This window comes from Amblyomma maculatum, chromosome 11, assembly GCF_055883805.1.
Source record: "Amblyomma maculatum isolate TAMU_Amacu chromosome 11, ASM5588380v1, whole genome shotgun sequence".
Classification (NCBI taxonomy): Eukaryota; Metazoa; Arthropoda; class Arachnida; order Ixodida; family Ixodidae; genus Amblyomma; species Amblyomma maculatum.
In genome coordinates this window covers 136,630,093-136,657,737 of record NC_139354.1, presented here as the reverse complement: position 1 = coordinate 136,657,737, position 27,645 = coordinate 136,630,093, and the positions used below count along the sequence as shown (strand labels likewise).

At 45.3% G+C, this 27,645-nt stretch overlaps 1 protein-coding gene across 2 annotated transcripts in view; it reads right to left on the bottom strand.

Annotated features, from left to right (window-relative positions):
- Nucleotides 1-27,645, bottom strand: part of LOC146175044 (venom metalloproteinase BumaMPs1-like) — a 144,754-nt gene that overhangs the window by 1,103 nt on the left and 116,006 nt on the right. For both annotated transcript variants that reach the window (XM_084583447.1, XM_084583446.1), the window contains exons 13-14: nucleotides 17,750-17,885; nucleotides 90-206 (exon numbers count right to left, since the gene is read on the bottom strand). In XM_084583447.1, the coding sequence (XP_084439573.1) occupies nucleotides 90-206; nucleotides 17,750-17,885 (253 nt within the window). The remainder of the gene's footprint in view (nucleotides 1-89; nucleotides 207-17,749; nucleotides 17,886-27,645) is intronic.

Genomic DNA, 27,645 nt, shown 5'->3' with positions numbered 1-27,645 from the left:
TCAGGAGTCTAGAAGGTGCTTGGCCTGAATGATGTGCGAGGGCATAAAGTCAAGTCATGAAAATATATGAGAAGAGATAATACACTCACCTTTCCCGGCGCACATTTTAATCCTTCCGCCATAGCGTGAAACTGACACATGAGGCCTAAGTCTGGGTCTTTCCAGCAGCATTCAATCTGACATCGCAAGTGCAGGGTGGAGTTTTTCTGTGCGGTGTAAAACAAAATCATGCAGCACTAATGAATTACATTTAGCATATCAGAAGAACACTCAAAGAAAAATCAAAAATAGGTAGTTCTGAAAAGTAGTGAGTACGGTGCACACATTTTTCTAACTGCACCACCATCTTGCGGCAAAACTAACTATACAAGAGCCAGGTCCGTTGTGTGGCAAAGCAAACTTCAAAAGGTGCTGTCATCAAAAAGTACAAGCAAAACAAGAGCAGTATCTGTTTAGTTTTAGGGCCTATCTTGAAAAAGCCTTCATATAAGGAGTACCGATATCATATATTTGCAAAATGCAATAAGGCTCTACTCTTTTATTGACATATCCCAATCAAATGACGAACGTCACGCGTGGCTTTGAGAGAGCACAAACACTCACGGAGAAAGACTAAGGCAAGTGGTGCGGCGAAACATTGCGGCTGATCGAAAAAACTCGTCAGCCAACCCGCAAGGTCGTGAATCGGGGGGTTAAACCAGGCTATAGTGTTCCAATAGCATCCAACAGTATTCAGCATTTACGGCAATAGATACCCAGATACCAAAACGAATTTGGGTAAGCCAAATTAAAGGTGCTAGTTCCAACACAGCTTCGCTGCTTACGGCTTGATCAACAGCTTCAGCGCGTGTAAAACAGCGATAACTTTAACTGCTTTGTCATTGTCGTAGACTACTTAACGCTTGCAATTGAGGAATCATTTGTAACCTTCACAACAAATTGGATGAGGAAAAAAACAACGTGTTACTTCGATGATTTTGTAACTGCAGACTATGTAAAAGCTTACGCCCAACGGGAGAAAGCATAGAGCACGCTTCTTATGCAATTGTGGCTGATCCGTTGTTTGAATTTGTTTGGTTTGAACAGTGGCGGCTTGAGCGCAAGTGTTTTAAAGTTTGATAGAAATGAGTAATTGCTTTCTGACTCTTTCGGCTACGTAACACTTTCGAATAAAGGCCATTTAGGCCGTAATTTTATGCCTTGTCGAATAGCCCCTGAAATATGGGTCTTCCAGGGTTTGAACATAACTCGAGGGCAATAGCAGAAAAATTAAATTATAGTTGTCGAGTCATATACAAGCGAAGTTTTTACAGGCTTAATGCAGAAGTGCCATTGCATTAAATAGGCTTAGTTAATCCTATTAGATTAGCTTATCCTAATGAAGCTTTACTACACTTAGGAAGGTATAATTAGGCCCAGCGCGTGTTCAAACAGCAACGTAATACTTTAACGTGACTTTAAGGCTCTTTAGGCTCACCTAGACTTGTTAGGCTTAAAGTTTTGTAACGCGTTCAGTTTGGCTTCTGAAATTTTCATTATATAAATTTGTGTGGGAACGCGTTCAAATTGTGTTTCCTGGCCTCTGCTTTGCGCTTGATGGATTTATTATTAGGCCTAATTATATTTGGCCTACGCAGTGACTTGGTCGGGCTCACTCTGATGGTACGCATGTTGACAGAACTAGGGCAAGATTTCTGTGTACGTTTATTGTCAAAATTGCCAAAGGCGAAGGAGCTACCAATGCGCCTTTTGCAAAGCTCTGTAAGTCAGTGAATCTGCACAGAAAAAAAAAAAAAACAACGAGCCATCATTGCAAAGCAAAACAGAATTTTCCCGTGACGAGTCGGCCGGTTTTGAGCTGAGGAATCTAGTGTAGCACTGGTGATATCTCTGGCTGCAGTAATGGCGCGCGTTTTTTTTTCGCCACGCTGTTGATCTGAAGCGTAACGGTTCGGACGGAATTGTCTCTCACCGTACTAGCCACAGGCATGTAGCCACTGCAGGTGCAAAGGGAATCTTATCCAGCTAGCTGGCATGACTCGTTTTGTGCGAGAACCACGCTTGTGTCTGCTGACAGCGTAAAAAATGCCCAGCGTTTTCAATGCAGGAATGCCTTTAATGGCTACAATTTGCAATTCCTATTGTCAGTTACTGTTTCGTACACCAAGGCTATAGGATATGCATATGTGCCCTAGTGAGGCTGTTGTGTGTTATTGGTGTGAGCATTATTTAAAATATGGTGAAGCAGTAGCAACTGCGTACTGTCTTTTATTATTACCTATAATAATGACAGTGCAATGACACAAAGTTGTTAGCTTGGGAGAGTTTCTAGCGTGTGTGCCCTGGTGCCAAGGGAATGCCACTACCGCACTGTACACAGCCGCTCTAACAAGAATCGCGGTGATGATGCCGGATTCACTTATCCACCAAATGGCCGAAAATTCGGTATCACGGGACAGCTGACGGATTATTCGGTTTTGACGTCTTCAAACCCCACGGTGCTAGGGCTGTTGGCGTCACTATTTACGAAAGCGTACAAAAAACATATAAACGTTTCATGTACTCAGGACAACGCAACTATCGAAAGGCCAAGCTCACGTGCGGAGAGCTGTGTGCCAAGTGCGACGTCGGCTGACGAGACGTGGCGATGGCATCAACATATATTTCGCCAAAGGCTACCAAAAAATGGCACAAAAAGCTTCGTGGCCACGGCTTTTATGAACTAAGGGAATGTGAACACGTGAATATTGAGGGCACCGGGCGCTCCCCACATCATCTGCGGCGACTTTAACGTCAATTCTATGAAATATAGTGCTTGAAAGAGTTGTTACGCCAACTACTTGGTGCCATAGTTGTTAACAAGTTAGTTCAAGTCTCCACCAGTAGGGCATCTTGCATTAGTTTAATTTTTTCGCGACACGTGGATGTACCCAGCATGAGCTCTGGGTCTCACTTCCACATGCCGTTACTTGCTGTCCGCCGCCACAGTACAGAGCATATGGGTGAAACAAGTCTTCGCAAAACTTCAGTTTCTACGTCCACAAAGTAGGAGTCATTACGCAGGCATACCTGTAGCGGAATAATTTACACGCAGCATGGATTATTCACCCTGGCGTTGATATTCCTGTGGGAAAACCATGACTGTGACTGTGTAATGCCTAAAGCATGCCCCGCCTTTTTGCTGCATGGTCTTGGCTGCAGAGTAATGCTGTGCACGGTATCGTCTATCGCCGTATATAAGTCATCTGTGTGCTGGCAGTGTAGGTGTGAATGTTAACGCAAAACGATGGAGCGGCTAGTCTGTTGAACAAACCATGCTTGTGACAGCTGACAGCGTGAAGAAAGCGCGATGCAGCGCAAGGAGTGAAAAACGATGAGCAAGTACTGTAACGATAGGACTGCTGCAGCGCAGTTGTTCTTTTATATATCTGTTAGTCGACCTCCTTTTTCGCGCTTCGTAAATTCAAGATTAGACATCAGGTAGCCAACAGATTATACAGGCTGCTCAGGGCAACGCCGGAGATTTTTTGACTGTACTGAGTTATTGGTTTAGATTCCTGAATCATTGCCCCCCCCCCCCCCCCCCCCATCACAGTAAGCGATTACACTTTTTTACACTACACAAGCAATAATTTAAATCAGCAAAAGACTTCATAAAATTTGAAGCTCCCACGCGGGGCCCGGAGAGCTCAGCCTTGCGTTACTTCACATGATGACACAGGCACGCACCCGCTACCGTTCGGCCGAGGCGTCCGAACATGGTGCGAACGTCAATAGCTGTCATGTACGGCACTATGTGAAACATATTATGTGATGTCTGTGAGTCGCCCTCGATGTAATCGGACAGCTAGGATTATAGCCATTAAGTGAAACTAAAAAAATAACAAGCTATATTTGGCATAATGACCAATGAGGGTAGAACGAGCGCGCGATCTTGAATGCGACTAAATTATTGGCGTATGAACCATGAATTACCTAGACATTTTAAGTGAATTATGAACTCACAAACCCGATGAGAGTGGCCGGCATATATGAGGGCGACCTATCGTTGCTACAAATTCTTTCTTTTCTTTCACGATACCGACTCTAAATCTGCCTCGCTGCGAGTGAGATTATGGAAAATGTATTGTTATTCCCACCGAATGGCATTTGTTCAATTTAATATAATTTCTTCTATTCGCTGCTACACGACCAAATCTAATGCATTTTGCTAATAATGGCAGGAATAAAAATTAAGCATGCACAAAATTTTATAGGCCTGCGTTATGTTACGAAAATGATTACGCTCTGAGCGAAAACATTTTCAAATTCTCGTTGGCTGCTTACATGACATACGTAACCAACCTGCTGATGAAGATTATCTATTACGAAGCTCAGCGAAGATGTCGGCATTTCTTTACTGAAGTGTACGGAAAGTGCACCAAGCCCCAATGCAGAATTTAAAGCGCACAGGCTGGCCATGCAGTTTAAACATTAAAGCAAGTTTCAAGAGCAGCAAGTCATATAGTCATTGCCTATAGTGTGCTAATCGATGGATACAACCTTCGAGACAACGCGCCCGACAGCGTCGCTTGCATGTACCCCGTTCCATCCTCGCACGATCGTTTGGTCGGCGTTATAAATGTTAAGTGCTACATTCAAATATGATCGACCTCAGATGCCTCAAGAAAGTCGACGACAAATTCTCAACACTTGCCGCACTGAATGCAGGGAACTTACCGCAACGGTGTTGCCTGCGAGGGCGAGGGACAACGGCGCTCTAGCCGTGTTTTGCGTCCTAATCATAGCTGGGCCTAAACTGTATCACATCGGAACTGCAGTTCTATCGCAAGGAAGGGCGCTTCGGTATTGATCAGCGCTGTTTTTAGTGTCAACCTAACTGTCTCACAGGTAAAGAATGATGTAATTTCGCCGAAGCCTTACCAGCGGAGCTACGAAATCGGAAGAGCTGAGCCACATAACGGCAGCTGGGAGCTGCGATGAGAAATTCGCTTTGCAGTTACCACAGAATTGCGTTGCAAATTAGCAGTACTCAGTAAGAATGTTTTAACATAAATTTATCCAATCGCGTATTAATAAGATATCAACTGCTTTTTGTCTGACGGTTGCTTTTAAACAATCCGCCATGCCGGCACTGCCGGACTACGACAGGCGGTGTAGCTTATGTCGTGTGTGGAATGGTCGTCAACACAGCATCCGATTTCAATCATTGTCCAGTACTTGCTATGCCAAACTCTTCTATCAGAGCCATCTTGTGTAGGTAGCAGGCCTGCTTGAAATATTCCGAGCATACGTGCGTTCTCAGGTGTACATGGAATCGCACACTTCAATTTGCCGCGATTTTATATTCTCGGAAAATCGGTGGTAAATCAGTGTGTTGTTTTTCGTAGAATAATTCGTGCCGTTGACAACAAAAAACTAGCAACCATTTTAAAGGACTGATTTAAAATGTGAGCTGAAACTGCAAAACAGTGATTCCAAGATCCATGCTGTTTGCAAGCAAGCTGTCTGCCGTGCATGCGTCGTGCCAGGCTGCTTCTGAGTAGCGCCGCCGTTACCCTGCCCCGTGCCAGTAGCACTTGCTAGTATCGTACAGACGACGCCACACATCACAAGCCACATAGTAGGGTCGTTTCACTGACGCTGTCGTCTGCTCGAAAACCCTGTACTACTCTGAAGTCATCAATGTTGGCCGTGAGAATTTCCTGCCTGGCAGTTCGAGTCGCGGATCCCTGAGCGCTATTTTCAAAATTACTTTGCGGGAAAGCTAAAGCGTCCTCAATTGTGGTTTTTGGAACACGTAATGTTGACGTTGAAAAGAACGTCTGATAGAAATTTCGTTAATATGTATGAGAATAAAAACATCGCCGGAGTTGACCCTTTTAGTGGTTTCAACTTCAAGGGATTGTATGTAGGTTTATCGCGCCTTTAATCGCGGCCCTTCTGACTGTCCGTTGCACTGTTTGCGATAAAGTTAATGTTACTTCGCGCCGATCATTGGTCATTATCCGCAGGCATTCGACAACCCCCTAAAGAGCTTTTTGATTTGGAGAGCAAAATCAAATGTTAGTATATGAAAATTTTCGCCTTGTACCTGCAACTTACAACCTCGTCTTCCTTCTCGTCGTTCTGTTTGCAGATTCTTCCCCGAATCTGCAACACGCTTCGCGCCCTGAGTTGAGAGCTAGCTCGAAGCTTGAACGATGTCACCGCAAAGGTCTCAAATGACCACCATGCGACTGATGTGATGATGCAACTAATGGATGGTGTTCAAAATGATGTCTTAAGAGCTGCATATACCGGATGTTCATTCTGCTCATCCAGCGTCTTCTTCAAGCTTGCGTCATAGTCCCACTGGTGATTCTAACTATTCGATATATACGTTCATCGCTGATCTGCTTGAGTGTCATCGTAGTATGGGTCCTTGTTTACGCTGCATGATGTCCAGACCGTCTGTTCCTGTTCGATGGAGACTCGCGCACGGCCCCTTCTTGTATGAGCTTTGACGACACTTGCACTGTTTCCAGGGAACGTTTGAAGGGGGGTTCACTTAGCTGTTCCGGGTTTTCTAGAAGAGTGAAAGTCTCGCTGTCCCAAACACTAATTGTTTCACGCAGTTCGTGCTGTACGCCTAGCATGAGGCTCACTTTGTAAAGCTCTTGTTTGCCCTCAGTCCTCTTGGTTCCTGCGTGCAGGTCGCAATATACTGATATACTCAATGTGGAACAGCTGGCGCAACATGGAAGGGCCGCTCGGTGGAGCTCTGCTCCCCGGCATGAAGGTCTTATTGCGCTTTCATCCCACTACATCATCATCATCATCAGCCTGAATATACCCGCTGCAGGGCGAAGGCCTCTTCCATATTTCTGAAATAACCCGGTTCCGTGCTAGCTGCATCCACTTGACCCCTGCGAACTCCTTAACCTCATCCGCCCACCTAACTTTCTGCCGCCCCCTGCTACGCTTTCTTTCCCTTGGAATCCAATTTGTTACCCTAAGCGACCATCGGTTATCCTCTCTTCGCACTACATGTCCTGTCCATGCCAATTTCATTTCCTTGATTTCCACTAGAATGTCAGTAACTTGAGTAATTTCTCTGACCCGCTCTGCACGCTTCCTATCTCTTAATATTACCCCTACCACTTTTCGTTCAATAGCCCTCTCTTTTGTCCTCAATTTAAGTAGAACCCTCTTGGTTAGCCTACACGTTTCAGCCCCATAGGTGAGTACAGGTAAGATGCAACTTTTGGATACTTTCCTCTTGAGCGAAACCGTTAAGCTGCTAGTCATAATCTGCGAGTGTTTGCCAAATGCGCTCCATCCCAAACTTATTCTTCTTGTTATCTCCTTGTCATGGTCCGGTTCAGCGGTTGCTACCTGTCCTAAGTAGACATATTCGCCTTCTACTTCCAGTGGTTGGCTACCTAACGTAAACTGCTGTTTTTTCCCGAGGCTGTTGAACATTAGCTTAGTCTTCAGCATAATGATTTTCAATCCTACCTTTCAACTTTTCCTGTCTAGGTCACCAATTATTCTTTGCAGTTCATCTCCTGAGTTACTTAGAAAGGTGTTATCACCAGCAAATCGCAGATTACTGAGATTATTCTCTCAGTAATCGCAGATTATTCTCTATCTAATTTTACCCCTAACTGCTCCCACTCTACTCTCTGAATACTTCCTGTAAGCAAGCTGTGAATAGTACAGGGGAGATTGTGTCTCCTTGCCTAACACCTTTCTTTATGGGAATTTTGTTACTTTCTTTATGCAGAATTATGGTTGCTGTGCAGCCACTATATATATATTTCAGCACTTTCACGTACGGCTCGTCTACCCCCTAATTTCACAATGCCTGTGTCCCCGCCGAGGTTTCAACTGAGTCAAATGCTTTTTCGTAATTAATGAATGCTATGTATAAGGGCTGGTTATATTACGAGCAATTTTCTATAACCTGGTTGATGGTATAGATATGATCGATAGTAGAGTATCATTTCCGAAACCCTGCTTGAACCTTTGCTTGATTGCAGTCTAAGGTTGTCCTGATTCTATAAGCGATTACCTTAGTAAATACCTTATACGTAACAGACAGTAAGCTGATTGGTATGTAATTTTTATGGTCCTTAGAGTCCCCTTTTTTAAGAATGAGGATAATGTTTGCATTCTTGTATGGTTCCGATACCGTCGACGACACCAGGCACTGCGTATACAGGGTGGCTAGTGTTTCTAGCAGGATATCCCCCCCCCCCCCCGTCCTTCCTCAAATGTGTAGTTATCTGATCCTCTCCAGCTGATTTCCCCCTTGCATAGTTTCTAATGCTTTCTTGACCTTGTCCTTCGTCACTGGTGGAACGTCTGACTGTTTTTCCCTACCGCCAATCTCATTACGGTCCTTGCTGTAGAGCTCTGTACAGAACTGCTCGGCTACTTTGACTGTCTTGTCCCTATTCGTGATGACGTTGTCCGCCGTGTCCCTTATCGCATACATCTGGTTTCAGCCTATGCGCAATTTCTTCTTTACCGCTTTAAGGCTTCCCCCGTTCTTTACAGCCTGCTCAATTTTCTCCATGTTACACTTCCGTATATCGGCCACCTTGCGCTTATTGATTAGCTTTCATATCTCGGCCAATTCGATCTGGTCATTTGGATTGGAACCTTTCATAGACTGGCATTTCTTAGTCAAATATTTCCTCTGCTTAGACAGCTTACCGGTATCCTCTCTAGCTATCCTACCGCCTACTTCAACAGCGCACTCAGTAATGATATCTCTAAAATTATTGTTTATTGCTTGTAGGGTAACGTCGCCATCCTCTGTTAGAGATGAACATCAATTCTGTAGCGAGATCCTGCACTCTTCTGCCCTTCCCCTCACCGCTAATTCATTGATGGACTGCTTTCGTACTAATCTGTTGCGTTCCTTCTCCAGATTTAGACTAACTCGGGACCTCACCATTCTATGGTCACTTCATCGCACTTTCCTGATTACCTCTACATCTTGCATAACGGCGGGAGTTTAACGCAGTATGAAGTCAATTTTATTTTTAGCCTCCCCGTCAGGACGTTTCCATGTGAATTTCCGGTTCTCCCGCTTGCTGAAGAAGGTATTCATGATTCTTAAGTTATTGCGCTCTGCAAACTCAACTATTAACTTCCCCTGCTATTCCTAGAGCCAATGCCATAGTCACCTACTGCCTGGTCTCCTGCCTGCTTTTTCCTACCTTGGCATTGAAGTCGCCCATATTAGTACAGTATACTGCGTCTTTACGTTTCGCATTGCCGATTCTACATCGTCATAGAAGCTTTCAACTGCCTGGGCATCGTAACTACATGTAGGTGAATAGGCCTGTGCAACCTTCAGTTTATATCGCTTATTAACCCTAATGACGATGCCTTCCACCCTCTCATTATTACTGTAGAATTCATCTATATTACCAGCTATATATTTATTGACAAGGAAACCTACTACACTGCAGCATAATCATCATTGATCTTGTTCATCTCAACCTTGACGTATCTCACAAGTTCGACCCAACAGAACAATGTAACACACCACACGTGTTTCCGCCGTTTTTCTTTTTATGCGCACTGTGCTTTCCATTTTCCTATGCTTGTGAAACAGTGGTCACCAATTTTGCAGGCTGTTCGAAGATTGCCACCAACCCTGCGCACTACAGAAGTGCTTGCAGCACATCAAGACTAGGTTATCGCGCTTGTTCAATAACATCGTATACCATCTGTTCGGTTTTCACCTAGGCATCTTTCATGGGATCTGCAGAAGTCAGCATGTCATCTAGAATCACTGCTGCGGGGTCTTCCTCTCTCACATGCTTTACAGAAGCCGCACTGCGAAGCTCTTCGACGAAGGCTGAATTCCTATGCTCTTCACTGTCTCTTACATTTTGCTCAGGGCTACTGTTCGTGCTTCCATCGTTTTCTTTTGGCGGCTTCTGGGGTCCTCGAATGAAGTCGTTATATCCCATAAGCTCCTCTTGGCCAGTCTCGTACCCCCGCAGGCTGATAAAGGTGATTTGTTTTGATGGTTGCTCTGTGTGCATGCTGTCAGTCGCACAATCCACATGTTGCGTCCGTTCGCAATTTTCTTTCATTGGAGGTCTGAAACCACTTTTGCTTTCAAGCAGCACAGAAGCCTCTGCTCCCCTTTCAACTTTCGTAATAGGCTCGATGCTTTGTTTACTCTGAGACCACTCTATCTGAATCGGTCCCTGATTGCAATACGTCTCATCCAAACGTCTTTCCCACAGTACAACTGGCACTCCTGAGTGATTGTTGACATCCCTCTGGGACGTAGAACATAACTCCTGTCAGTCACTTTCCGCGATGTTTCGGTGTACTAGGCCCTCAGAGCTGGGTCAGGAGAAGGAAAATCAGGCATTGCTGTCACCGTGGTGGAACTTTCGACTTGCGTCTCTTTAGGCACAATGTGGGAATCGACGGCTGACTCGATAGGTGAATCGGCAAACAGCGATTCAGGCTTTAAGGGCTTCTGCGGACTGCAGCTGGAAGAGGCTAGTAGGCCGAAGTCGTCTGGAAAGATTCGAAGTCTTTCTTCGCGCCGTTACATCAACTCTCAATACGCTGCGTCACTCTTCTGAAACTTCCCTTGCAGCTTTCTAGCTGTCTCGAGAATTACTTTTGAATGAAAGCTTTGTTTTCCCTCCGTGAGCTGCACTTTCCTGTTACGTTCGATCCTGCTGCTGCTTTCGTACAGGATGCGGCTGCTGTAGGGAACTCCACCGCTGTCTTCATGAAGCAACGACTAACAGCAACAATAGTAGGCCCCATAATGCCTTCGATGTGATACAGAGGAGCTCCAATATCCGTGTAGTAGGTTTCTCATACTCTAGTGAAGCTACGGAGTCTTCTGCACAAACGTCGCCTTTAAAAGCATGCAACTTCTCGTTCAGTGCGTAAAAGCTGTGGTTGGATGCTTGTAATCTGGCGTGAAGAAGATTTAGCGCAAGAATATTTACTGAGTTAGAATTCAAAAGTTCTCTTGCCTCGTATAAGAGCCTGGTCAGAAAAGTGCGTTGGGCGACGCGTTTTCTTTCGATTCGCTCCATGGTGTCTCAATGCAGCCCTCTTCTCTTTGGAGGAGCTCGTTGAAGGAGCTCACATTACTCTCCCCGGTTTCGGCACCAAAAATATAGAAGAAGACTAGAACGCCTCTACACTGGATTTGATACCCTACTGTCCCTGGCTATCGATGTCCCAACTTGGCGCTCTCTCAGGAGCGCTCTCAATATCCAACCTCATCTGCCTTCTCGTCGTTCTAATTGCAGATTCTTGCCTGAATCTGCAATATTTTATATGGAGGACGCGGCCTTCATCAGCTCTATCTGTATGCTTTATCCAGGCTTTCAAACAAGGGCGCGTTCGCGATAGTAACTAGAAACTGCTGCAATCACAGACACAATGCACCAGCTCGTGCGCCCTAGGGACATATTTTCTGCTTAATACAGCAACGCACGTTGCCCTCGCTATTCAAAAAGCAGCTGATGCGGTGACAGGCTATATTACTAAACTGTTCGCGTTTTGAGGCTTCCTTTCTAGAGTTACTTTAATTACCATTTTCCGCACGTTCAAGCTGCCACTTGCAAAATCCTGCAAATTAGACGTGCCCAAGTTTTTCGTGATCTGTGGAGGTCCTATGCGGCAGGTGGTAAACTACTACTGGAGATACATGGCGATTCTGAGGATCTCAAAAAGATGTTGCCAATTTTCAGCAGCATTTGCACAGCAGCCGAAAATACTGCTGGCACACCACAACCGAAGCATTTTAAAGCCATTCTTTTACGATAACCAAGCAGCAAGGGTTCTGTGTGGAATTCACTGCTTTCCGAAATCAAATCACAGCGTACTCTTCATTCATTTCATCATTCATTAAAGAATTAATTATTTTTTACCTTGTTTTCTTCCTCCGACTAAATATGTTTCTCTGGATCGGAAGTTTCTGTGTTTACAATATTTCATTGTTTTTTCAGCGAATTGCATTCTCAGATTTCTGCAATTCGTGCACTTTTGTTTCCAGCTCTTGATTATTTATAATTTTCTATATTGTTTGTCTTTTCATTGTATTATATGTTATTGTTAGTATTATAAGTTACTCTCTGCACGCCTGTATACTCTTTTCTTAATAAATGCCTAGTAAGTTACCCGCGAATTTTATTCATTTTGTCATAGGAGGTCTCCCGGACAGTTTATACTTTGGGCCCTCCTTCTGTAATACTGATAATCATGTACATGTATCTAACAATGAAAATAACGGTGATGTTGAAAAGGAAAGATGCTGTCCATCGAATCATGCGCTCGAAGGGAGTGGTTGCAAAGGTGTAAAGTCATTGTCCAGAACTGCCGCCAAAGGCACCATCTACGTGCGTGCGTATACGTTTATTCTCGCATTCACGCGGCATAAAAACATGGAGGGCGGACAGACGTCCCCGCAAATACGTTGACAGCGGCGAGGCGGGCCGACGGACGGATGGGACCTGCCGTGCTAAAAGAGGTTCGTTTGGTGCGTGGAAAAAAGCAAAGACGCTTGGGTGGATGCCAATGAGTTGAATGGAAGGAAGAAACAGCTCAAACGGACGGGACGTGTAGAAAGGCGAGACAGACACATGACCTACGGCTTTCTACACGTCCCGTCCGTTTGAGCTGTTTCTTCCTCCCATTCAATATGAACCAACCAGCCCGACAAAGCCCTCTTCTTGGATGCCAATGAGTAATTACTTCCTTATTAGAAATTGACTCAGTCTTGGGGGATTCTCCTAAGAGTTCTGTCGAAAGTTAAAAGACATAATTGCGCCCTAATTGATAGATGAAGGAAAGAAGCCAACAGTTGGCGAGGCCAAGGAAAGCGTTGGGGATAGTAGTTTATGCCTTTTGTTTAATGTTTACTCGGATAATCACAGTGATTAGTAATTTAATCTGTTTAGGGGAAAGATAATTAAACACAAAGCAGAAGAAAAAACAACGTGCCGATGGTGGGAACCGAAACCACGACCTCCGAATAGCGCATCCGGTGCTCTTCCAACGGTGCTCTTCCAAGCCATGCTTTTAAAAGCTACAAGCTATAGACCGATCACGTTAACAAATGTTGATTATAAAATTCTGATGAAGGTGTTAGCTAAGAGATTGCAATACATTATAAAAGATATGGTTCGACCTCATCAAACATGTGGAATAAAGACCAGAAGCATATTTAATAATATTCATGTAGCGCGTAGTGTGTTCGAGTGCTGCGATGCTCTAAACAGGAGAGTGGCCATGGTTCAAGTTGATTTTGAAAAAGCATTTGATCGTGTGTCTCATGAAATATTGTACTGTTTGTTGGAACATATTGGTGTTGGTGCCGTTGTATTGAAATGAGTTAAAATGGCTTATGAATGTTGTTCTACACGCCTTATGATTAACAAAGTGCTATCTGAAAGAATTGATGTAAAAGCATCTGCGCAGCAGGGATGTCCACTGTCTCCTCTCCTCTTTGCTGTATATTTGGAACCATTTTGTAGAATGGTAACTGCTAACGAATACATCCGTGGTTTTAAGTTGGGAGTATGTGAAGTGAAAATATTGGCATACGCTGATGATGTGGCGCTTTTTTGTGAAGACCGCGAAAGCGTTTCGGAGGCTTTGAAAGTATTACAAAGGTATTGCAGGCAGACTAGTAGTTCTGTAATTTAAAGAAAAGTCTCGGAGTCTGACACGGGGAAAGGGAAGAGGAACCGGAAACTTTCTGAGGAGTAAGATGGGCTACAAAGCCCGGAGTTTATTTGGGAGTCCCATTGGACAAATACGGGGAAAATACGAATTACTGGAATGAAAAAGCGGAAGAAATACGGGAAAGGACGAAAGGATGGATGGGACGTAACCTCTCTATTTTCGCCCGTGCGACTCTATGCAATGCCTTTTTGGTGGCAAGAATAATGTATTTACTTCAAGTATTGTATTGTGCACGAATAAATATACAAAGGTTCCATCGTGTACTTGCGGTCTTCATTTGCTCGTCCAACTGGGAGCGAATTAACAGAGATAATCTCTTTCGGCGAGTTAAAGACGGAAGATTGTCTCTTATGCATCTATATGTGCAGCAGATGGTTTTAATGTTTTGTTTCCTACGTGACCAGAAAGATGCATTCCTGAGAACTTTATGCAAGTCATGCTGTCCAATGCAATTCCAGAGTTTATAGTCCCTTCATGCTCGGCCCGGGGATACACTGCGTCGCGCTTCCTGTGAGCAATGGCGTGGTCGTTCAGGTATTTGCGCGTGCGGTACTCTGTAGAGTATTTAGCAACGGTACCACCTAAGCGGCTGTACAAGATTTTATTTCACAATTGTTCCCAGCTCCATTGTACAGAACCTTATACTCTGAAGGCCCAGGGAAAGACGTGCTCAAGCGAGTTAAAAACATGACTGTTGCACCGGGCGTAAAAACATTATTTATTAAATTGCATACAGGAACCCTCCCAGTCAAAACATGGATGGAAGAAAAGGGCATTTTTGTACCTTGGGGCTCAAATTGTCTACTATGTAGGAAACCTGAAACAGTTGAGCACGTTTTCCTGGATTGTTGGGATGCGGTGTTTTACTGGGATGTGTTACAAAGGACACTTAAAAAAGACCTGCCATTGATGCCACGTGGAATTCGATACTTGACAACTGTTAATGATGATTTTCAGTATGACCTCATCATGCTATTGGACTTCATAGTATTTGAGTATTTGGAGGAGTAGGATGGCTTATAGACACTGTGATGTCGATGCGCGATCAGTATGTGTATATTTTGTTGAACAAGTGTATAAACTAAAATAAATTTTAAAGCAACAAGACGCTGCGGAGGAGGTCTTGAGTCTGCTGGGCGAACTTGTGGTAATGAAAGTCCATTAGACACGGTTGCCAGCCAAGGGGCATGGCAACCAGGAACTTTTACTGATGTATTTGTACCAATTCATGCCATAACGAAAAAAAAAAAAAGCCGATGTAGCTCAGTTGGAAGAGCAGCGGACGCGATATTCGGAGATCGTGGGTTCGGTTCCCACCATCGGCACATTGTTTTTTTTCTACTTTGTGTTTAATTATCTTTCCCCTAAACATATTACATTATAATTCTTGTGATTATCGAAGTAAAAATAAAGAAAAAGACAAAGCACAATCCCCAAAGCTTTCCTTGGCCTCGCCGACTGTTGGGTTCTTTCCTTCATGTATTATAACGAGCACACTCATTTCCCCTCCATTTATCTGCTTGTAGTTTACGGGGGTCTCTGTTCTGGCAGTCTTGAAGCCATAGGTAGCGTAAGAGGGTTCTAGCACAGCTTTCGCCCTCACTCTTGATCACGTTCTACGAGACGCTGGCGGTAACACAGGACGTTCCACGTCCACCGCTATGATTGAGGGTGGCGCTGGTGAGCACTCTCAAGGTTCGTATACAGGCAACATTAATACCCAAGAAAGTAGCAGGGGGGACAGCGGCCGATGTAGCTCAGTTGGAAGAGCACCGGACGCGATATCGTGGGTTCGGTTCCCACCATCGGCTCGTTGTTTTTTCTTCTACTTTGTGTTTAATTATCTTTCCCCTAAACATATTACATTATAATGCATGTGATTATCGAAGTAAAAATAAAAAAAAAAGACAAAGTACAATGCTTTCCTTAGCCTCGCCGACTGTTGGGTACTTTCCGTCATGTATTATAACGAGCACACTCATTTCCCCTCCATTTATCTGCTTGTAGTTTACGGGGGTCTCTGTTCTGGCAGTCTTGAAGCCATAGGTAGCGTAAGAGGGTTCTAGCACAGCTTTCGCCCTCACTCTTGATCACGTTCTGCGAGACGCTGGCGGTAACACAGGACGTTCCACGTCCACCGCTATGATTGAGGGTGGCGCTGGTGAGCACTCTCAAGGTTCGTATACAGGCAACATTAATACCCAAGAAAGTAGCAGGGGGGCAGCGGCCGATGTAGCTCAGTTGGAAGAGCACCGGACGCGATATTGTGGGTTCGGTTCCCACCATCGGCTCGTTGTTTTTTCTTCTACTTTGTGTTTAATTATCTTTCCCCTAAACATATTACATTATAATGCATGTGATTATCGAAGTAAAAATAAAAAAAAGAGACAAAGTACAATGCTTTCCTTAGCCTCGCCGACTGTTGGGTACTTTCCGTCATGTATTATAACGAGCACCCTCATTTCCCCTTCATTTATCTGCTTGTAGCTTACGAGGGTCTCTGTTCTGGCAGTCTTGAAGCCATAGGTAGCGTAAGAGGGTTCTAGCACAGCTTTCACCCTCACTCTTGATCACGTTCTACGTGACGCTGGCGGTAACACAGGACGTTCCACGTCCACCGCTATGATTGAGGGTGGCGCTGGTGAACACTCTCAAGGTTCGTATAAAGACAACATTAATACCCAAGAAAGTAGCAGGGGGGACAACGGCCGATTAGCTCAGTTAGAAGAGCACCGGACGCGATATTTGGAGGTCGTGGGTTCGGTTCCCACCATCGGCACGTTGGTTTTTCTTCTACTTTGTGTTTAATTATCTTTCGTCTAACCATATTACATTATAATTCATGTGATTATTGAAGTAAAAATAAAGACAAAGTACAATCCCCAATGCTTTCCTTGGCCTCGCCGACTGTTGGGTTCTTTCCTTCATGTATTATAACGGGCACCCTCATTTCCCCTTCATTTATCTGCTTGTAGCTTACGGGGGTCTCTGTTCTGGCAGTCTTGAAGCCATACGTAGCGTAAGAGGGTTCTAGCACAGCTTTCACCCTCACTCTTGATCAAGTTCCGCGTGACGCTGGCGGTAACACAGGATGTTTCACGTCCACCTCTATGATTGAGGGTGGCACTGGTGAACACTCTCAAGGTTCGTATACAGACAACATTAATACCCAATAAAGTAGCAGGGGGGACAGCGGCCGATGTAGCTCAGTTGGAAGAGCATCGGAAGCGATATTTGGAGGTCGTGGGTTCGGTTCACACCATCGGCACGTTGTGTTGTCTTCTACTTTGTGTTTAATTATCCTTCACCTAAACATATTACATTATAATTCATGTGATTATCGAAGTAAAAGAAAGAAAAAGACAAAGTACAATCCCCAATGCTTTCCTTGGCCTCGCCGACTGTTGGGTTCTTTCCGTCATATATATATATATATATATATATATATATATATATATATATATATATATGATAAGTTCTTGTAAACCCTTTTTTAATGGCCTATTTTTTCCGGTCATAACCGAATACACCTGGAATCTAACCGGGGGCTATGTGTTGTTCTAACCACGTTTTTGCTCCATTATGTAAACATAATTATTTTGCGGGTGAAAAGTGTCGAAATAGTTCTGACAGGAAAACCAGCTATAGGCGAGAATGAGCTGCCATAACTGGTTTCGTCTTAAGAGGGTGTCTCCATCGCAGCAGTACATAACCTTTGGGCCATAATAAAGTCAGCTCTAATTGCAAAATGTAATGGTTCAACTTGAAAAACATGAGATTCTACATTACACCGGTAATAAAAAAGAAACGATAAAGAGAACAAAATGAGAATTAGAGGTTTCTTTCGTGCTAAGTTTTCTCATATACCTATCGTGCCATATGTTCCAAAGATTACAGATATGCAGGCTATAGAGCATTGTGACTTAGGTGAAACAAAGGCAAGGTTTTTATTGCTCATAAGGACCATAATGCTTGAGAAAAGAGAGCACGAATACCAAAGAAAAGTAATACGTACACTATCAGGCTTTGCTCCGACTTTACCAAAGTGCAGTAATTGACAAAATTGTCTCCGTGTCATATTCTGACCAGGGTATGAGTCGCTCGTGTAGCAGGCCTCTTTACTATCTTCGATGCAAGACTTTGATAAATTTCTGTAAAAAGGTACAGGAACAACTTGCGCTGAAATACTTAAGCAATATAGGAGCATCTGAAGTTATTTCAGTCGGTAGCTATGTACGAAAGTTTATATCTAGTGGAAGGCTTCTCTCTAGTGTGTGCGCACCGATGACTTGCTGTAATTAGTCCTTCACCTAAAGCTTTATGAAGATCTTAGAAGAACAGGATCAACTTAACTCTAATGTTCCTCTCAATGAAGAGTCTAACAACAGTTTAGTAACTTTGAAACTTGCGCTCGCTCATTGATATTTTCTTGCTGTACAGCGCTGAAATACGAAGGCCAGTGAGTGAGGACCAGGCAGCTCTAACTTCAAAAGAGTTTATTGAAAAAACGCAAACGCGAGTGTGCATATTACACTGCGTTTACAACAAAATGTACCCGTAATGATCGGAAAAGAAAAATATTCAAGTTCTTATTTTGAAAGGCTGACTGCTGTGCATATTGCGGTAAAAATACTGCCATCTCACAGTAGCGGACGGCGCGATAACATTAGTCCCGATTCACGTCAATCCAAACACGTTGGATGAAATGCACACAGATACGCGCATAAGCAATTCCAAATGTACGTGACTGGACTTCTTCGACGACCTGCGACATATGTGGCAGTCACGCCGTCCGCAGGGATAGGCTTAACAGTTGTTTTCCGTCCCATATTTTCGTCACTAGCGCCCCATGAGCCAACCAAAAAGCGCTATAATTCCTATTTTGTTATTTTGCTAAGCTCCGATATAAGTATGGTATAGAGACACTGCGAGAGTAAATGCAATGCGAGCGCGTTATTGACTTCATTTAGCGGTTTATCTTTACAAACGTTCACTGTTCTTCGCCTGCATTTACATTGCACTAAACCTCAATTGGCGCAACGCAATAGACACATCACTACTCTAGAACCTCAGTCAAATCAATGTAGTACCTTTGTGGCCGACTCAGTATCGTGACTGACAAGCGATCGAAAAGCATTGGCTTTGATTCCCGACTTGGAAGTTGAAGTTCTGCTTCATGTAAAATCAATTAATTTCAAAGCTATGATGCTAAGCTGATAAATAGTTCAATTAAGCTACTGAATTACAACTGGTCATAGATTAGTGCTTTCAATTCTGCGGCGCTGCTTGGTCTGGCATGGATTTCTCGACACATCGACACCGCATAGACGATGCTTAGCTTAACGCTGATCAGGAACCTGAACGTGTTGCATTAAAAAAAAAAAAGCACCACTTTCATCGCCCATGCAATATCACTATTTTGTCTTGGGTAACATTTGCTTTCTTGCAAGACTGCACTGAATGAAGCGTCAATTACTCGTGCTTTCCGCACAGTTTTAGTGATGTTCTCCTGCCTCTCCATCGAACCTCAATGAATCCCCCGGTTGCTTTCTGGAATGCTGGTCAGTGCACGCAAGCCACATCAGCTCCCGTTATTTTCTTCGGAGGCCGCAAAAATTTCGCTGTACCCTGAACATTTAGCAGACATCATCTTCTTAAAGCTGCTGGCACTACGAAGATGCCACTCTCATTGAGATGAGACCTTTTTGGGCATTTTATGACTGATTTCTAATTCCGCTTAGTGGGAGCTCCACTGAGCCTAACGAGAGCTAGCGCCACCATCGCCCTGGACGAGAACTCCTCGTGGCCGCCGGCCAACTTGGCAGCCTGCGTTCTTCGGGGCTACGATCCGCCTGTCTACCTTGAGTGAACCGAAACCTCCTCTGTTGCTGCTCAGGACGGTGCGGAATCGTCGGACGCTAATTCTGATGAGAGCATGTTCACGTTGATCGCGTTGCACAAGCGTGGCCAACACACCAAGACAGCTGCCGCCGCAACAGGCGCCGACGCGGCATTTAAGCATGATTATATGCTTAGACCAGACGTGGTCTAAGCATATAACAAACCTTTGCGCATCTGCTACACGTAAACTCGGCTTTTTAAGACACAAGCTAAAACAGGCACCTTCCGACCTAGAACTTCAAGCCTATAAAGCATAATTCTCTTGCCGAAATGCGAGTATGCTTCAGTGGTCTGGGATCCCCTCTACGTAAAAGACAAATAAAAGCTGAAATTGGTTCAAAGGCGTGCAGCTCGCTTCACATTTAATAGATATAGAGCTACTGATTCTATAGCAAAAGCTATATCAGATAATAACATCCCAACACTGGAAACTAGGCGGAAAATTGCGCGACCTGAATTTTTATTTGCAATTTACAAAAAGTACCTGAACATCAACTCACAAAAATATATTCAGCCATTTTTATCGCACTCATGAAGACACAGACATGCTCATAATTACTCCCGTATACCGCGCGCACAAATTTGTTTAATTACTCCTTTTTTTCCACGAACAATAATAGAGTGGAACAATCTGCCCGCAGCCGTTTTTTCTTTGGAAAGTTTTGAGTGTGGTTCAACAAACGCATTACAGTTGGAATGTTTTTACTTTTCTGCTGTTTTTACCCTTATTTACAAGACCTATTTTTGTGTACTGTTATATTTTGTGTCCTTGTAAGGCATTCATTTACTGCTCTGTGAATATCTGGCCCGTTATACTCTCGTAGACATGATGTTCGGATTCCGGCCTTACAAAGTCAGCACAGGAAATTCTGCTTCAACTCAGCCACGAGGTACACGCGCCTGTCGTGCCCGCTCACATTGATAAGGTGGTTCTCGCCTTGAATTTGAAGGGTGCCTTGGACAATGTGAAACAAACCGTCATTCTCGGTCACCTTGTCAAGACACACTGCAGATACAAGACATTTAATTACACAAAACAGTTCTTAAAGGACCGCGAAGCCTTTATTCACATTCAGGACAAGGAGCGCGGTCCTTGCACTATGGGTATGCGGGGCATGCCACAAAATGCAGTGTTGTCCCCATTAATCTTTATATTGGCAAAGCTTCATCTACTTGCCCTACTACCTGATGTGGAAGGCATACAATATTTGCTATAAGCAGACGACATCACTGTTTCGGCAACAGAGGGCAGCAGTGGTCAAATAGAGGATCGCCTGCAAGCAGCTGCGGGCACAGTGAATCGCTGTTCTACTTACATTGGTCTCCAGTGCTTTCCAGAAAAATAAGAATTCGTGCATCTTCGCCCCTCGCCGAGAATCAAGACCCCAGTACCTCTGTCTCTAGCTAGTGGACCCATACGGGAAAGCTCAGAGATTAAAGTCCGCGAACTCTTTTTACCAAAATCATCGCAATTACACAACCATAGCCAGGCATCGCTATAGGTTGGCGACCCAGTGGGCCGCATGGTCCGCTGTGTCTCAAACAACCTTGAGGGCCTCAGAAGCAAGGATGCAATGCGACTGGTTTATGCTCTGTGATGATTCGAATTCTTTATTTGTCTTCATACCTGCACTTGCGCAACCATGATGCAGACATCTTGGAAGTTACTCTTTGGGAGATGAGAAAGAAGGCGCTCGACCTCCTGATATCTACCTCCAATGCGAGTCTCCTTTAATTGGGAGCGGTTAGCACCTATCGGAACCCTCGCGAGGCGCACCTCACTAATCAAAGATGTACACGTGTCTTGCCCAGACTGTGTCCGCCGTCACCTTCTTGACTGACTACCTATATAAAACAACCATCACTTTGAGGAAAGGATACGAGTGCCCGAGCTATGGAGAGGCTCCCTCCATGTCCGACCCCTTCTTACCAAAATGGAGAGAGATATTAATAGACAGTTCAGGAGTAGGCGAATGCCCTGCATCTCGATTATGGCTCCAAATACATTTTATTGCGATAGCAATACTACGCCAGGTTTTGGACTGTCGCGTAGGCATGGCAAGGGACACATTTGTCCTTGAACAGCCGCGAAGAAGATGAAAATGAAGAAGAAGAAGACGAAGAAGGAAAGAAGATGAAGACGAAAATTACCAAGAAGAAGAAGACAAACACGAAGAAAACGTAGTAGACTAAGACGAAGAAGAAGACGAAGAACGCTCGGTCACCTGCAGCTAATGCGTTCGCTCCACATTCGTTTCAGCAGCATTGAACCCTTCTCATTTATATGTGGGCAGGTAGCTTACACTATCGCGTCATACTTAGAGGATGAACTTCAGTGTCCCCAACAATGCGGCACCTTGCACTGATAGGGCGTGATAGGGGAATAATGTAGTAGACAAAAGAAGCTTCTGCTGTTGCTATCGTAATTCAACTAGGGTTAAACAGCGCTAAACCACTACTAATTTTTTATATGATAACGTTGTGGGCCAGCACCAACCTAGAGGAGGATAGTGAATGGCTGCTGTCGTTCATTAGGAGAGATGGCTGGAAGACCTCACTTTTAAGGACCCTAGCGCAAGCCACGCAAAGGAGGAAGCAATCGCTCTAGCTGCCCCTACCCTTAATCTAAATTCGTCTTATCCGACTCGCGGGGCCTGTAGGAATTATGAGCTAGGCTGGCTAACGCTTATACGGCTAAATGAATACTTCGGAGAGATACTCGGTATCAGGATCCGAAGACCCGATTTCACATTTGAGACCACCAGAGCCTATTAGGGAATGAGGTAGCCTAATCGGTCTCCGGCGCACTCACTAAGCGAGCCCTCGACGCAGACCCTACCGATTTGGATCAAGACACATATCCTTTCGTAACTTTTCATCTGCGCTTTTTACCGGAACTAGCACCGTCAGTACCCGGCTCCCCTAAAGGGGCTAGTGAAAGTGGCCGAAGGTACTATTGGACCTCTTGCTAATATAATACACTTGCTGTATCGCCACAGGCGGTTGCTTAGTTCTTTTGCGGGGGCAAGTCGGCCTAATAAGATTTTATTACATTCATTTTGAAGCCTGCTCATTTGCCGCCAACGGAATTATCACCAGGTCGTGATATCTGATGGAGGTGCTCTCCTACAGGCTAAGGCCACAGCGTGGTTCCTGGCGTTCTGGGGGACCACCTTAATGGCCGGAACCCAGCCGCTGAATTCAAGGGCTTCAACCCGAACTCCGTCTGCTGCCGGATCTCGCTCAACCCTTGAACGAGTCCTCAGCGCAGCCATGGCCCAGGCTGCATTACCGGTTGTCATCTACCAGCTCCTGCAGCCACGAATTTCCATGGTATCCCGGAGCAAGATACAGAGTGCTGGCTAGACCAGTACGAACGAGTTGTCGCATTTACCAATTGGGGCGACGTCTTGAAACTCCGAAACGTGTTCTTCGCTCTTGATGGAACAGGGCGGACGTGGTATGAAGACAAAGAGTTTTCGCTAATACGTGGAAGGACTCAACGAACAAACTGTTGAAAAATTTCGCGAACTTGTAAGGACGGAAAGAGCGGAACTCCTTCAGTCAAAATCCTCTTCCTCGCCTACATTGAAGAGCCCCGCCGGGGTTGCACAGTGGACACGGCGCTCGATTACGGTTACCAAGAGTGCGGGATCGACTGCCGGCCTCGGCAGCCGCTTTTCGTGAGAGGCGAAAAGCAGGGCGCCCGTGTTCTGTGCGATGTCAGTGCACATTAAAGATCCCCAGGTGGTCAAAATTTTTGGAGTCGTCCACTACGACCTTTCTAATAGCCTGAGTCACTTTGGGACGTTAAACCCGGGAGAACTCACACATAACCGAAGGTGAGAAACCTAAATTGTTGGGGCGAGGCATCAAGGAATTATTTTGCATGCGTCGTGCGAACCCCAACACAAACCATGACCGAATTTGAAAGGAGGCGCCCCCATTAGAACAGACCCTAGACGCATGTATTCGAAATACAACCGGCCTGTTCAAGTGTTCTTTGGAAGCAACTGCGACGCCACAGCTACAGGCGAAGATAATCTCCGTGAGATTATACGTGAAGTCGTTCGAGAACTACGTTCGTTGCTACCGTCGTCCCAACAGCCAGAGCTAGAGACACTCACGGACATCCTCCGTGATGAAGTGCAGCAGGCGCTTGGAAATCTCACCCTGACAGGTACGTCAATAAAATATATCTCTCTCTCCCCTCCCGAAAGATACAACGCAACAACCCTAAGGTAGGAACTATGCCGCTGCCGCACGCCGTCGTGTGACATCAACGCAGCACTTATCCAATAAAGACAAGATCGGATTCGCACTCTTCTTTAAATCTATAGCGAGTGCTTTTCTTCAGTGCCGAGGGTGCGGCGAATTTCGTTGGCAAAGCACCGCATCATCACGGAAGAATACGCTCGACCGCTTCGTCCAAACCGCTATCGTGCACCACTGCTATATCGCCAAGCTATACGCGATCAAGTTGAGGATATACTTCGTGATGACGTAATCCATCCACCGAAGAGCCCCTGTGCGGCACAGGTCGTTTTGGTGAAGAAAGACGCACTTCGCTTCTTCTTCGATTACCACCGCTTGAAGAACATAACAAAAAGGATGTCTACCAGCTCCCTCACATTGATGACACTCTAGACCGTCTGTGCAACATTAAATATTTCTGTTCAATATGCATGATGTGCAGTTGCTGGTAAATTGAGGTCGACGAAAGTGAGCGCGAGAAGACAGCGTTAATTTCACCAGGTGACCTCTTCGAGTGAAAGGTCTTTGTCAAGTTCAAGGTCGAGTTCAAGGTCTTCTGAGGCTTTTGTTCCGCATCAGCCATGTTCCAGCGTGCAATGGATACCGTGCTGAGTTGCTTGAAGTAGATTTGTCTGGTGTACTTAGAAGACGTCGTTGTCTTGACTTCGAAAATGACCAGAAAAGTATTCAGACAGTACTCGACGCAATTAAGTCATCAGGACTAACTTTAAAAGCAGAGAAGTGCCACTTCCCTTACGAGGAGCTGTTGTTTCTGGGTCATATCTAAACAAGAAGGGAGTTCGCCCAGGCCGGCGGAAGACAGCTGCGATTGCCCAGTTTCAATGCCAGTTGATAAAAAAGCAGTGCGCCGATTCTTTGGACTGTGCACGTAGTACCGACGATGTGACAAGAGCTTTTCACGCATCGCCAAATACTTGACGTAATTTACAAAAGCGGGCGTACACTTTTAATGGAAATCACCTCAAATGATGTCTTCGAAGAACTTAAGCGCCACCCACAGTCTCCGTGCTGTCATCGGGAAATTTGATGAAAACGACAACACTAAAATGAATACTGACACAAGCATATGGGCCTAGGCACTGTCATTGTACAGAGGAGTGCCGGTGTAGAAAAAGTTATCGCTTATTATAGTAGGCTCCTCTAAAGCTGAAGAAAATAACTCGACGACCGAGAATGAATGCATTGCGATAATTTGTGCCCCGTCGAAGTTCCGTCCGTACCTAAGCGGTGGACCATTTGAGGTAGTAGGCGATCACAATTCCCTCTGCTGGCTCTCGAATTTGAAAGACCCTTCCGGCCGGTATGCCAGATGTAGCCTACGTCTTCAAGAATGAGACATTTGCGTAGTCTGCAAGTCTGACCGGAAGCATTCGGACGCAGACTGCTTATCCAGAGCCCCCATTGATGCTCCCTTAAAAGAAAACGACGTCGACGCCTTCTTGGGTACGGTAAGCACCAGCCGTGTCGTACGGCAGCGCTCACACTCTGAGTTGAAGGACCTAGTTGATAACCTTGAAGGCGAGACCTCTTCCATTTCCTGCTATTGTTAGGTGCCATTCGTCGTCGTTGTCATTAATCAATGACGTCCTCCGGAGGGACTTCGCCTCGTGACATTAGAGTCATCATTGCCACGGGCGCTACAGGTACTTTATCCCTCCATGTCCGATAACCATTCCCCGCGCTCTCACCCTTACAGAGGAGGTTGCGCTTAGCGGGATCCGTGTCGAGGTTGCCCTCACACCAGCTGTCACTAGGCCATGGTCTCACTTGCGGCACTTATGTCACCGGCCAGGGTGTCCGATATGCAAAAACGAAAATTCACCACTTGCTGTGGGACTGCCTAGCATTTAAACCGACGCAAATCCGGAACCTTACGATAGCTTGCACATCATCAAGCAATCTTGCGTCATATATCACCCGGACACAGCGACCACATCATCCCTCCCTACTGGATTTCATAAAATCAGCCAACCGTTTTCCTTTTATTCAAGCATTTCTTCCTTCTTCATATCATATCTCACTGATTCCCTGAGGAAATAAATAATTTAAAAAAAAATCGTACCCAACTGGACAGCGCAGCTTCTTTTTTTTGTCTAAATACCTCCGGCAGGAAATTCTGCAGGCGTTGTACGATGAACCGACCGCAGGGCATATCGGATTTCCGCGCACGAAGCAGCAATTCTGGGAGATATAACACTGGCCACGGTTGCCTGCTGACGTTGCCTATGACATGAAAACATACCGTGAGTGTCAGCGATGCAGTATACTCCCGATCGGCCCTGCCGGGCTACTGAACCCCCTACCACCCTGAATAGGCCATTTCAGCAAATTGGGATGTATCTCCTCGGCCCCTTTCCAACTTGATATGCGGGTAACAAGTGGATCATTGTGGTCACTGACTACCTTACTCGCTACACCGAAGCGAAAGTCCTGCCTAATGGTACGAGGGCAGAAGTCGCCAAGTTATTCGGCGAACGCATTGTACTGCGACACGGTGCCCCCGAACTGCTCATCACGGACAGGGGAACGTCATATTCGATGGAGCTCACGCAAGCAATCTTGTCCTACAGTCAAACAAGCCACCAATTTACAACAGACCAATGGACTTACGGAGCGCCTTTAACGAAATGATTCCGGAGATGATTGCTATGTAGGTCGACGCCGAGCAAAGGACCTAGAGCGCCATCCTGCCGTACGTGATCTTCGCGTATAAGACGGCCGTCTAAGAGACAGCCAGAGCGACCCCGTTCAACCTTGTGCACAGCAGGGAGCCCATGACACCACTCGACTCGATGCTGGCGCACCAGATAAACGGCAACCTCGACATCGCCCACTACCTGCAGCATGCAGAAGACGGCCGACGACTCGTTCCGATGCGCTTAAAAGACCAGCTACGAACTCACACCCGATGAAACAACTGCGGTGACTCGACGCAGCTAGAGTACAAACCAGGAGATCAAATCAATGAAGACTGAGTAGAGGAAGTGAAGGAAGACTGAATGAAAAGCTCCTACGGTGGTACTTCGGCTCATACAAATTCCTTCGGTGCATCGGACAGGTTAACTATAAGGTCATCCGCGATGGCACCACAACATCCCAGTGGCCCCGGACGCGGCCAGAAATCGTCCATGTTGTGCGTGTGCGTCTAAAGCCTTATTACGCGCTCTGAAAGCCCTAGGTATTTTTTATTTCTCGCATTTTCTTTGCCTTTATGTATTCATTTGTAAGCATCGAGGCGATGCCTTTTTAAGGGAGGAGTAACGCCACGAACCATTGAAGTTTTTATTTGTTATTTGTAGACAGCTGCAAGCATGCGGCCTTATCACTCTCATTCTAGCGTGCAGATCTATTCTGCATTCTTTGTTTTGCTCTTGCTCATTGTCGTGAGACGATGCTTTATGATTTTTTTTTTCGTCGTGCAAGGTGCATCGAGATGTATCTCGAAGATTTTAGCTACTCGCGTGCGTTTTTACAGTGTTCCAGGTTATGCTAGTCACCGTTAGCGGCTTTATCTAGATGTTTTTTTACCGCCTTTCAATTGAGCCCTGGCGGGCGCGAGAGTATTCTTAAGATTGACGACCGCCGAGCAGACTTACTGCAATTGCCGCCACCGATCACTTAGCTCTTTTTGGTGCGTAAATCAGCCCAATAAAGAGTTTGTCGCAGTCAATTTCCCGCGTCCTCATTTGTCGCCAACCTCATTGTTATCCCTTCGTGGGAAACCACGCGCCGGAC